At 52.6% G+C, this 12,578-nt stretch overlaps 1 protein-coding gene across 1 annotated transcript in view; it reads left to right on the top strand.

Annotated features, from left to right (window-relative positions):
- Positions 1-12,578, top strand: part of ptprga (protein tyrosine phosphatase receptor type Ga) — a 70,635-nt gene that overhangs the window by 29,693 nt on the left and 28,364 nt on the right. Inside the window, exons 6-8 of the mRNA XM_067232358.1 lie at positions 2,357-2,423; positions 5,941-6,098; positions 11,586-11,778. Of these exons, the coding sequence (XP_067088459.1) occupies positions 2,357-2,423; positions 5,941-6,098; positions 11,586-11,778 (418 nt within the window). The remainder of the gene's footprint in view (positions 1-2,356; positions 2,424-5,940; positions 6,099-11,585; positions 11,779-12,578) is intronic.

Genomic DNA, 12,578 nt, shown 5'->3' with positions numbered 1-12,578 from the left:
ATCCACTTTCAGCAGATTTGAATGTGCTCACGTCCTTCTTTTGCTCTATCTTTCTTCAGCACTCTCTCCATCTCTCTGACCCCTGTCCAGCTGTCCTCCATCCTCTCTCTGTCTCTCCCTCCCTCCCTCCTCTCTTCCTCTCTCCACTGCCTCAGTCCTGTATCCATAGCCATGCAGATAAAACCCTGAGCTCTGCCGCTGACTCAGGGATTCAATATCCTGCCTCACCTGCCCCTAAAAACTCTGCTTTGAAGTGGCGAGCGCAGGGCTTCCGGAGGAAGTTTCATACAAAGGATTGTGGGAGATTTACGATAGCCCACGCGGGGCGAGGGATGGCGGGGGCCTGAGGAAGGCTGTAGGGGGTGGTGATATATCAGAGAGGGTCTAAAAGGGGCTTGCTGAGGAAGAGACACTGGCTTAGGTGGGGTCACTGAGGAACAGAGTGGAACCATGGGTGGGTAGGAAGGATGAGAAGAGGTTGTAGGGGTCGCCATGGGAGACAGCATGTGCTCGAAAGCTTTTATTCCAGTGTAGACCACTTGGTCTGCTAGTCCCGAAATGGTACTTGTTAAACGCACACACACACACACACACACACTCAGCCTTACACACTTCACACACACACACACACTCAGCCTTACACACTACACACACACACACAGCCTTACACACTACACACACACACACACACTCAGCCTTACACACTACACACACACACACACACTCAGCCTTACACACTTCACACACACACACACACACACTCAGCCTTACACACTACACACACACACACACACACTCAGCCTTACACACTTCACACACACACACACACACTCAGCCTTACACACTTCCCACACACACACACACTCAGCCTTACACACTTCACACACATACACACACTCAGCCTTACACACTTCACACACATACACACACTCAGCCTTACACACTACACACACACACTCAGCCTTACACACTTCACACACACACACACACACTCAGCCTTACACACACACACACACACACACACACACACTCAGCCTTACACACTTCACACACACACACACTCAGCCTTACACACTTCACACACACACACACACTCAGCCTTACACACACACACACACACACACACACACACACACACTCAGCCTTACACACTTCACACACACACACACTCAGCCTTACACACTACACACACACACACACTCAGCCTTACACACTACACACACACACACTCAGCCTTACACACTACACACACACACACACACTCAGCCTTACACACTACACATACACACACACTCAGCCTTACACACTACACACACATACACACACTCAGCCTTACACACTTACGCACCTTTCTAATCAAGGAAAATGTTAACAGGCATTTTTTCTCAAAATGGGTAAAAATATAAAAGCCATTGTTTTTTCTCTCTCTCCCCCTCTCACTTTCGCAAGTCTAATGATAGTGATTGTGTCCACACTCCATCTGCAGAGACCGGCTGGTAGAACATATCATCAACTGCCTGAAGCATTTCCCGTTCTTAAAAAAAATATATCTATTCTTTTCTTGCAGTTTTCCATCAAATACATTTGAATGTTCAAATGTTTCATGCATTTCTTTCGACACGGTTTCATGAAACGTTGTTGTTTTGATGTTGTTGTTGTACACGTAGTCTGTGTTCTTGTGTGTGTTTTGTGAGACCAGCATTAAAGTGTGATTGAGAAAGGCTCCTTATTCAGGTACAAACAGTGTGTGTGTGTGTGTGTTGTCGAGGAGGAATAGATAGAGACCTTTGACATCTTGTATTCGACCCTTCTATCTCAGTTCAAACAGGCCTCTGAGAGCTCTGTGATTGCTTCTGTTTGTTCTCAGAATTACACTCTCTCCACTACATATGAGCTCTCAATCTGTCTCTATCTCCCTCACTCTTGTTGCCTCCATTTCTCACTCTCTGTCTCGCATACACACACACACACCCATACACACCCAAGCGACTCAATGTCGGCCTCTCTTTCTTGAGAGCATCATTAGTTAGGAGCCCTGCCAGGAATAAGGCAGTGCCTTGCATTAGACAGGTGCAGTCTGCGCTCTGGCTCTCACACGACATCAAAACAAACACTGAGATACACCGTGCCTCTCCATGACCCCGTCTCTCATGGGAAAGACCGCCGGATGCCAAGTTCCTTCATCAATTTCACATTGCGTGTGATCTGTTTGATAGCCAGTGCTGTTATAGCTTGATGCCATGAACAGCTGCCGAGAGCTTCTGTCCTGTGGGAGAGTGCGCCAGTCGTTCGGGGGCTTTGGACGGAAGTCGACTTCTCACGTGTCTGTGCTGTTTCTGTGTTCCTCTGACCTCAGGTGGGCCTGAAGGACAACCCTGCGGTGGACCCCATCATTCACGGACTGAGGGGAGTGGTGCATCATGGTGAGTGACTTAGACATTAGGCAATCAGCATGTAAAGGGGAAGGGCAACGGATTTATTAGTCATACCGAGGGGAAAAAAAAGAGAACAAAATCACAAAAATGGACGTATTATTTATTTCTGGAGTCTGGTCCCGACACAGTAAAGAGGAGGTTCTGTGAATTTGAACAGAGCCCTGCGGCATGGTGTTTTCATGCAACTGTCTCATGACTGTTAGCCTTTAGCCTTAGTGAAATGACGCGGCAAACTGGCAACCTGTTTTATTCATCTCACCAGAAGACCCGTCCAACTGCAATCATCTTCAATCTAGTTTTGTTAACAGATGAGATGGTCAGCTCATTTGCGGTCTCCGATTCGTGCAGCGCTTTGGGATGGACGGCTGGTTAAATTTTCGGATTTGTCTAGCTGGTTCTCCTCTTGTCTGGCGTTTGTGCTCCTTGAGTCTGTGTGTAGCGCATGCCTCGTTGCATTTTACATGAGACCTTTGTGGAACAAATGCCTTCCAGCACGCAGACCTGCTAGCAGCAATGTTTCCCTCAGCTCAGGGGGTGAAATCGCCCTGTAAAAGACCTGCCTCACATTCACACGCACGGTTTGGGGGAGGTAGAGGGGGTCTGGCGTTGTGAGGTAGCGGGATCGTGGCGACATGAGGAAGAATGATGGTGAACAGGCGACCCACTGTGGTAAATTCTTTAAGCCTGGTCCTCCCAGCTACCAAACTGGTCTGGTCTGCTTTAAGAACGATGATTCTGCTGCTGTTGTTATTGATGGTGATGATGAGTTCTAAGGACAGGGATACTGACTGAACTTCCCCGGTCTTAACGAGGGCCCTGCTCTCTGCCTCTCTGTGATGCCAGGTGTTGGCACTGAAGGCTACGGCACCCCCGTTGCGCCTGGGTGGAGAGATGGAGACCGGAGAGGAGGAGGACGGGATGGGGGGAGGGAGGGAGGGAGGGAGGGAGGGGGTGTGACACAGGAGGGAAGGAGAGAGGGAAGGAGGGAGGGAAGGATGCGGCGAGGAGAGGAGAGCCCGAGAGAAGAAATGAAAGGAGCGGGGGTGGCAGAGAGAACAGGGGAGTGTGGCGGCTTGAAGGAGGGAGCGAGACGGGAGATTAGAGGGAGGGAAGGAGGGACGCTTTGATTCCGCAGATGAGCGGGAAGGAGGGAGGAACCGAGTGCGACAGGAGGAAAGAGGAGGGAGTGTGTGTGTTGACAGAGGAGAGGAAAGCGGGGAGGGAGGTAGTGACAGAGAGTGTGAAAGGCGGCACGCAGATGGGCGGGGGAGGCGTGCAGAGGGCCAAGCAGCCTCCCTGGGGGGGGTGGGGGGGGCGTGAGATGCCACTGTCTTTATCAGAGACAGATATGACTGTGGGGTCCCTCATCCTCCCCTCCTGCTCACTCACCCCCCTCAGCCTCCCCCGTCCTATCCCCCCATCCCTCAGCCTCCCCCCCACCCCTCTCCTGCTGACAGGCAGGCCTGTCTCCCGCTGTCTACCATTCGCCAAGCGCAGAGATGTATTTTCAGCTCTGTCGCCTCCACGCACAGAGGAGGCAGGGAGGGGACAGGCTTGGGGAAGTGGGGGGGGGGGGGGCTGGGGAAGGGGGGCTGGGGGGGCTGGGGGGTACAGCCAAGATTTATGGATCTGAATTAAGCATTCTCGCAGACACCCACTGAGCTGCGGTTTGGAAGCGCACAACGAGACGAGGTACAAACTCCCGCACGCACGAGCCCGTCCTCTCAGAAGCGCACGCACATACAAACACACAAACAGCTCTTTGAAAGAGAGTGTCAGAGGAAGATTTGCTGTGAGAATTCAGAGAAGGCCTAGCCCCTTTCAATGGCTCAGTTTGTTCCCCGAGGCTCATAGGATGGGCTTTTAATTGTAAAATATGCGTGGGCTACTGCAGCAGAGCTTACTCTGCTGGTATTTTAAGCAAGTACTGAACAGGAGAGCTGTCTGCTCAAGTAATCATCCATTCGGTTCCTCAGTAACTGACTCAAGTCTCAATATTTAATTACACAGTGAGTGCAGGAACCCAGGCTTGGCGCAAGTCACACTTGGAGAACGGTGCACGGAAGTGCATGTGGGCGTGTGTGTGAGAGTGTGTGTGTGAGAGTGTGTTTGTGGGTGTCTATGTTTGTGCTGGTGTCAGATACCTTTTTGTGAAAGTGGGATTAAAAGCTCAGTCACCACATACATGCCCAAGACAAGATCCCAGCCTAAGAGGGGTCTGCATCTTTCATACAAACATGAACATCCTCTCACTAGCTGCCCAAGGAAGTAGTGCTAAGTGCAGACGACCAGATAAGTTATCAGGCGCCAGCGTGGAGAGGACAGCTCTCCACCACCACCCCTTCCTAACCACGCACTGAGTCAACAGGATGTCAGATCCATCTTTCAAGAGGTCCAATCACCGGACATACAGTGTGTTCTGTTGACATGGCGTTCTCACGTGGGACCCTGTGTGTACACAGTCAGCGGAGAGCCCCTGAGCTTGCATGTATGTACATTTCCACGGCCTCCTGTGTCAGTGCCGTGTCACTCTCTCTGTTTGCCTGGCAGACCGTCCCCGTCTCACCACTGTCATGTGACAGGGCTCAAATGAACACCCAGTGCCTCGCCGAACCAAATTACAAGCACATTAATTCAGCATCTCGCGGCGGCTTTGTGGTCTCCACTGACTCGACACTCGTCAACTGTGATTGGCAATTAATTTTTCAAGGCTGAAGCAGCTTATGGGCGAGTTAGCCTAGCCTAGCGCCCAGGCTGAGGGTCGTTTGTCTGACTGCTGTCGTCACGGCGAGCCAGTGTGTCCTCCGTTCCTCCAGCGACGAGCCTTAATCTCAAAGCTCTCCCATTCACTTCAAATCTGATGCAGCGCGCAGGCAAACTGCTAACACACTAAGCTTCCTTTTCATCCCCTCCTCAATAGGATTCCCAGTTTAGTTGTGTGTGTTTAGTTGTGTGTGGGAAATGTAGGCCAGAGGGTTCTTTATCAACTACATTTTGATTCCCTTCTTTTTCTTCTGGGTGATTGTAAATACTCCTATCTTGATGTTTGGGGGGGGGGGGGGGGCACATTTTAAGGACAAGGTGGCTGCTCTCTATCTTGAAGGAGGATGTCAGGCCATCTGCTGATAACTGCTGACTCGACTGCAGGATTTGTGAAAGAAGTTCCACAATGTTTTCGTCTGTCAGCCAGGCTGGCTTTAGAGAGAAGAATCTGTGTAAAGCAAGCTGTTTTCAAAGTGGACTTTGCTTTATGTCTTAGCTTGGGACTGATCCACTGACCGCACGTGCCAGCAGAGACTCATGAACACCCGCTCATAGAAGATCCCTGTGACAGCAGAGCATTATCACTGATGCTCCAAAGCACGTGTATGTTCCCAAACGGGGATGACCTCATCACGCGCCCTCGCTGTGCAGGCAGGGGGACGAGGTGACATTGGGTAACCGTGTGTGTTACTGAGCGTGAGCCTGACAGGGGTGGATGTGTGCCTGTGTTTGCTCCCCGCAGAGAAAGAAACCTTCCTGGAGCCGTTCATCCTGAGGGACCTGCTGCCTTCCTCCCTGACCAGCTACTACCGCTACACAGGCTCTCTCACCACCCCTCCCTGCAGCAGGGTGGTGGAGTGGATCATCTTCTCCAGGCCTGTCTTTGTGTCTTACAAACAGGTAAGAAGCACACAGACACTACGACAACACCCATTTCGTCATGCACCACCATCACCAACACCACCACCATCACCAACACCACCACCATCACCAACACCACCACCATCACCAACACCACCCCCACCAACACCACCCCCACCACCACCCCCACCAACACCACCCCCACCACCACCCCCACCATCACCAACACCACCCCCACCACCACCAACACCACCCCCACCATCACCAACACCACCCCCACCACCACCATCACCAACACCATCACCACCACCATCACCACCCCAACCACCACCACCACCCCCACCATCACCACCCCCACCATCACCAACACCAACACCACCCCCACCATCACCACCACCATTACCACCAACACCATCACCATCACCAACACCACCACCAACACCACCACCATCACCACCACCATCACCACCAACACCATCACCAACACCACCCCCACCATCACCAACACTACCCCCACCACCACCAACACCACCCCCACCACCACCAACACCACCCCCACCAACACCATCACCAACACCATCACCAACACCCCCACCATCACCAACACCATCACCAACACCACCCCCACCATCACCACCACCATCACCAACACCATCACAACATCACATTAATAGTTATGTATTGGGGAAATGGGATATCTATTAGCTACACTTTAGACATCCATCTTTGGGATGTTTTGCTGCAGTGTTCATTGTAGCAAGACCATCCCTCCCTGCCTCCATATCTCACCATGGCTCCATCCCTCACCACCTCCCTCCCGCCCTCCCTCTCTTTCTCTCCCTCCCTCTCTCCCTCTCTCCCTGTCTCTCTTTCTCTCCCTCCTTCCCTCTCTCTATCTCTCTCTCTCTCTCCCTCCCCCCCTCCATCCCTCCTTCCCTCCCTCTCTCCCTCCCCTCTCTCTCTCTCTCTCCCTCCCTCCCTACCTCCCTCACCACCTCCCTCCATCCCTCAACACCTCCCTCCCTCCCCACCTCCTTCCCTCACCAGCTCCCTCCCTCCCCACCTCCTTCCCTCACCAGCTCCCTCCCCACCTCCTTCCCTCACCAGCTCCCTCCCTCCCCCTGCCCTTTGCTTCGCCAGTACAGACAGCACTTGGCAGACTCTCATTCTAATGACACCAAATGAGTTTGCTTAAGAGTGCTGTGGGTGAAAGCCCAAAGTAGAAGTAAATCTACAAGTCTCGAAAATGTGTGAGTCTGTGTGTGTGTGTGTTTGCGCATCACTGTGTGTGTGTGTGTGTGCGTCTCTGTGTGGGTGTGTGTGTGTGCGTGCGTGTGTGTGTGTGCGCGCGTGTGCGTGTGTATGTGTGCGTGCGTGTGTGCGTATGTGTGCGTGCGTATGTGTGCGTGCATGCGTGTGTGTGCGTGCGCGCGCGTGCGTAAAGTGGTGCAACCGAGGAACAAAGTTTCATCCTTGTCAGGCTAGTCAGTGAAGCTGAATTGAACATGTTTATCACTGTAGCCACAGCGAGCAGACAGCTTGGGCCAGGTATTTGTCCTTGGTACGGGCCCGGGTAACACACATACATGAACACCTTCTCTGGCTAATATCTGCTCAGAGATACTGGACCCTGCTGTCCACACACAGCTAGAGACAAAAAATGACTGGCGCAGGAGAGGCAGACACGCATTTTAGACTTTTTTAGAACAGCTGTTTGGACACGCTTACACACCAGGGTCAACTTCAAAAAACGGCTTTGTAATGGCTTGTGATAAACACAGGTGGTGGAGTGTGTGGTGGAGTGTGTGGTGGAGTGTGTGGTGGAGTGTGTGGGGTAGTGTGTGGTGGAGTGTGTGGTGGAGTGTGTGGTGGAGTGTGTGGTGGAGTGTGTGGTGGAGTGTGTGGGGTAGTGTGTGGTGGAGTGTGTGGTGGAGTGTGTGGTGGAGTGTGTGGTGGAGTGTGTGGGGTAGTGTGTGGTGGAGTGTGTGGTGGAGTGTGTGGTGGAGTGTGTGGTGGAGTGTGTGGTGGAGTGTGTGGGGTAGTGTGTGGTGGAGTGTGTGGTGGAGTGTGTGGTGGAGTGTGTGGTGGAGTGTGTGGGGTAGTGTGTGGTGGAGTGTGTGGTGGAGTGTGTGGTGGAGTGTGTGGTGGAGTGTGTGGGGTAGTGTGTGGTGGAGTGTGTGGTGGAGTGTGTGGGGTAGTGTGTGGTGGAGTGTGTGGTGGAGTGTGTGGTGGAGTGTGTGGTGGAGTGTGTGGTGGAGTGTGTGGGGTAGTGTGTGGTGGAGTGTGTGGTGGAGTGTGTGGTGGAGTGTGTGGGGTAGTGTGTGGTGGAGTGTGTGGTGGAGTGTGTGGTGGAGTGTGTGGGGTAGTGTGTGGTGGAGTGTGTGGGGTAGTGTGTGGTGGAGTGTGTGGTGGAGTGTGTGGTGGAGTGTGTGGTGGAGTGTGTGGTGGAGTGTGTGGGGTAGTGTGTGGTGGAGTGTGTGGGGTAGTGTGTGGTGGAGTGTGTGGTGGAGTGTGTGGTGGAGTGTGTGGTGGAGTGTGTGGTGGAGTGTGTGGTGGAGTGTGTGGTGGAGTGTGTGGTGGAGTGTGTGGTGGAGTGTGTGGGGTAGTTATCCCCCCCAGGATGAGCATTTAGAGAAAGACACGTTTAGTGTTTGAAGTGTATTTTGCCTTGCACATCGATTAGCTGCTGCCATGTTGCAAAGGCAACAATGTGCTTGTTGAAGGTGTGTTTGTGTCGGCCGGCGCAGGTGTGCCTCAGCAAAGTAATAGGGTGTTGGTGTGTAGTCGTTCCATGAATTATAAGCGAGCAGAGCCATGGAGGAGAGATGAGACACAGCGCGCCCTGCCTTCCCCCGCCTGACCTTTCAGATGATTCGATTTGGCCCCAAATTCCGACAACAATGAATAAAACCGTGTGATGTATGGATGATACGATGGTTTGTTTTGTATTCCTGTTCCACGGCACTGCTTTGATGGTCCAAGACATATTTTTTGTCTGTGTCTGCCCTAAAGGCAGCGAACTTACAGCACTACCCGCTCACAATAGATGATGCAAAAACACAGGGTGTGTTGAGTCATAAAATCACAGTGTCCGTCCTCCTCCTCCCTGCTCTCTCTGGGCGAGGTACATTCCTATCCTCAGGATGTGGAACTCGTGCACATTAGCCGGTCTTTCTTCATATATTTAACACTACTTTGAAGTCCATTGTTAGCCCGTTTTCCTGTGCTCTGTTCTATAGAAAAGCTCATTGAGCAAGATGAAAGAGAGAAACGGAGCAGTCGCACTCCATCAATGTATCTTGTCTAGTCTTTAGCTGTCTCCCTGTTCCTCTCTTTCTCTCTCCTTCTCTCTCTCTCTCTCTCTCTCTCTCTCTCTCTCTCTCTCTCTCTCTCTCTCCCTCTCTCCTTCCATCTCAACCCCTCCGTCTTTTGTTCTTGATCAGTGTTGGAAGTAGGTCACAGGGAGTGACAGACATAGCTCGGGGCTGGCTTTTACAGCAGATCGATGCTCCGCTATTCCGTGGCAACAGCTCCCACTAAAATGCTTCCATTTGTAACATCTGGAGGTTCACGTCTGCGGGAACGCGCGAGCGCGCGTGTCCACGTCAACCCCCCCAGTTGAGTGACAAGGGAGCACGCCTGTTGCCACCGCCGCAGGATTTAGCAACGTTGTCGCGGGGGGATGTGCTTGTCCACGCCAGGGTCGTGTTTGTGTGTGCTGCATGCTCGTGTGAGACCATAAGGATTAGGACTCTTCAGTTTTGCTGTGAGTTCCACACAGGCAGCAATCCCCCCCGGCCGGAGCCCACCGAGATTTCAATCCCAATAAGATGTTTTATCGGGGGGGGTGTTGCCATATTAGGGATTAACAGATTGTTGTCTGATTAAGAGATTAGGTGAAGAGGTCCGTATTGCTGCCACGGTGCTTGGCATGAGGGCCGTGGTGTGTGCCAGTGCTGGGGGCCCCCGCAGGCTGAGCTTCTCAGCAGGGGTGGTGGTGGTGGAGGTGGTGGTGGAGGTGGTGGAGGTGGTGGTGGAGGTGGTGGTGGTGGTGGTGGAGGTGGTGGTGGAGGTGGTGGAGGTGGTGGTGGAGGTGGTGGTGGTGGAGGTGGTGGTGGAGGTGGTGGTGGAGGTGGTGGAGGTGGTGGTGGAGGTGGTGGAGGTGGTGGTGGAGGTGGTGGTGGAGGTGGTGGTGGAGGTGGTGGTGGTGGAGGTGGTGGAGGTGGTGGAGGTGGTGGTGGAGGTGGTGGTGGAGGTGGTGGTGGTGGTGGTGGAGGTGGTGGTGGTGGTGGAGGTGGTGGTGGTGGAGGTGGTGGAGGTGGTGGTGGAGGTGGTGGAGGTGGTGGTGGAGGTGGTGGTGGAGGTGGTGGTGGAGGTGGTGGAGGTGGTGGTGGTGGTGGAGGTGGTGGTGGTGGTGGAGGTGGTGGTGGTGGAGGTGGTGGTGGACTGTTTAGGAGTAAGGCCTCTCGTGTGGGGTGGAAGCAGTGTGGGTGCCTTTCTACCCAGCCTGCAGGATCAGAGGCAGGCCACACACACATACAGTAGGGGCCTTCCCAGCATGCATAGTAAACATCCAGAACAGACAGGGCAGTTTTCACTCGACTCTCTGTTACCATACCAACTGTTTGTTTCTCCCACAACCTCTACTCACTCCAGTCACAATGCACACACACACACACACACACAAACACAGAGCCCTAGTTGATCCTTCTCCCTATCTCTATATAGCCTGCATGTCACCCTATCTCCCTCTCCTCCTATCCTCCACTCTCTGATTCTCTGTCAGAGTTTCTCCCAACCCTAAATCCAGAGCTTTTACCCACAGGCAGACTCATCCGACTTAGTTTTTCCACATTAACCCTTGGTTTATGATGCGGACAGACAGATTTTCTTTCATCTTCTTGGACATCATCATCATCTTTAGAACCAGTTTCCAGATTACCACCCCCTCATCCAGTGGTCGGGGTGAAAAACAGGACAGCTTTGTTTTTGTGTGTGTTTTCTCCAGATTATGTATTCTGCTCATACTTAAGTGGTCTTGTCTGCCCGCAGCCTTCCAGCTCAGCCCCACCACATTACACATGTATGCAGGCGAGGACATTAGGTCATGAGTAACTACTGGAAACAGAGAGATACAGACAACATGATGTTTTTTTCTCACTTTTTTCGGGCCTGTATGAAAAATATGATTGCACTGGTCTTGAAATGCCCCGTCAACCCACATTGAACTATAGCTCTGAACAAATCTAATCTTGTCACTTGTCTTTCTCTGTCTGTCTGCCCCCTGTATGTCTGTCTGTCTGCTTGTCTGCCCCCTGTATGTCTGTCTGCCCCCTGTCTGTCTGTCTGCCCCCTGTCTGTCTGTCTGCCCCCTGTATGTCTGTCTGTCTGTCTGCTTGTTTGCTCCCTGTATGTCTGTCTGCCCCCTGTCTGTCTGTCTGTCTGCCCCCTGTCTGTCTGTCTGCTTGTCTGCCCCCTGTCTGTCTGCCTGTCTGTCCACCTGTCTGTTCGTCCGTCTGTTCCCAGCTGGAGGCTTTCTATTCCATCTTCACCACGGAGCAGCAGGATCATGTCAAGTCAGTGGAGTACCTGCGGAGCAACTTCCGCCCCCTCCAGAGTCTGGACAGCAGAGACGTGTACAAGTCCGCTGTGAAGGACGCCTGGCAGCCCGACCTGACTGACAGCCTGGGCAACCCGTACGGAACAGAGGCCTCCAAAGGTAGGCCTACTTACGGTTCTCACGCTGCTGTTTGTATGTTATCGAACCACGTTACATTGACGTCCTCGTCAAACATTCATCTATGTGTAACTTGTTAATGCCGCTCGCTTCATCTGTAACACTGCAGGCAGATGAACATGCTTCAGCTGGTGCTGTGGTTGAAGCCCTGAGGTGCAGTCTGAACATGGATGTCTGTCTGAGGCTTTCTGGAGCCTCTTTGTTGGTTTACAACAAAACAGACACTGGTGGGAGGACCAGCAGTGGCCAGTCTTCCTCTGCCTCATTACTGGGTCCACAGCCTCATGTTCTCTCTGCCTTCACGCCCAGCACCTGTGCGTGCGTGAATGTGTGTGTGCGCGCGTGTGTCTCTGTGTGCATGCACGTGTGTGTGTGTGTGCGCGCGTGTGTCTCTGTGTGCATGCACATGTGTGTGTGTGTGTGTGTGACTGACTGTGTGCATCAATGTGTCCCCTGGCTCTGTCAGAGAGTCAGCTAGCATCTGGGCTGCGTCACCCAGGCAAGCAGGGCTTCTTTCCCTCTCTCTGCTTTTTCCTTGGAAATAGAGAAGAAAACCTAATAAAGTTACACATGCAAACACACACTCTCTCACACACACATACCTACACACACACACATAAACATACCTACACACAAACTATGTCTCTCTCACACACACACATACATACATACACACACATACTTAAACACACACACATACATACCCCTACAGTATACACAGGAAATATGATGTGTGTCCTTGAAAGCTACAGTTATGCACATCTGTCAGGCCTGGAGGAGAG

The sequence above is a fragment of the Osmerus mordax genome, chromosome 1, assembly GCF_038355195.1.
Source record: "Osmerus mordax isolate fOsmMor3 chromosome 1, fOsmMor3.pri, whole genome shotgun sequence".
NCBI classification, from domain to species: domain Eukaryota; kingdom Metazoa; phylum Chordata; class Actinopteri; order Osmeriformes; family Osmeridae; genus Osmerus; species Osmerus mordax.
This window is presented reverse-complemented; position numbering and strand designations above follow the sequence as displayed.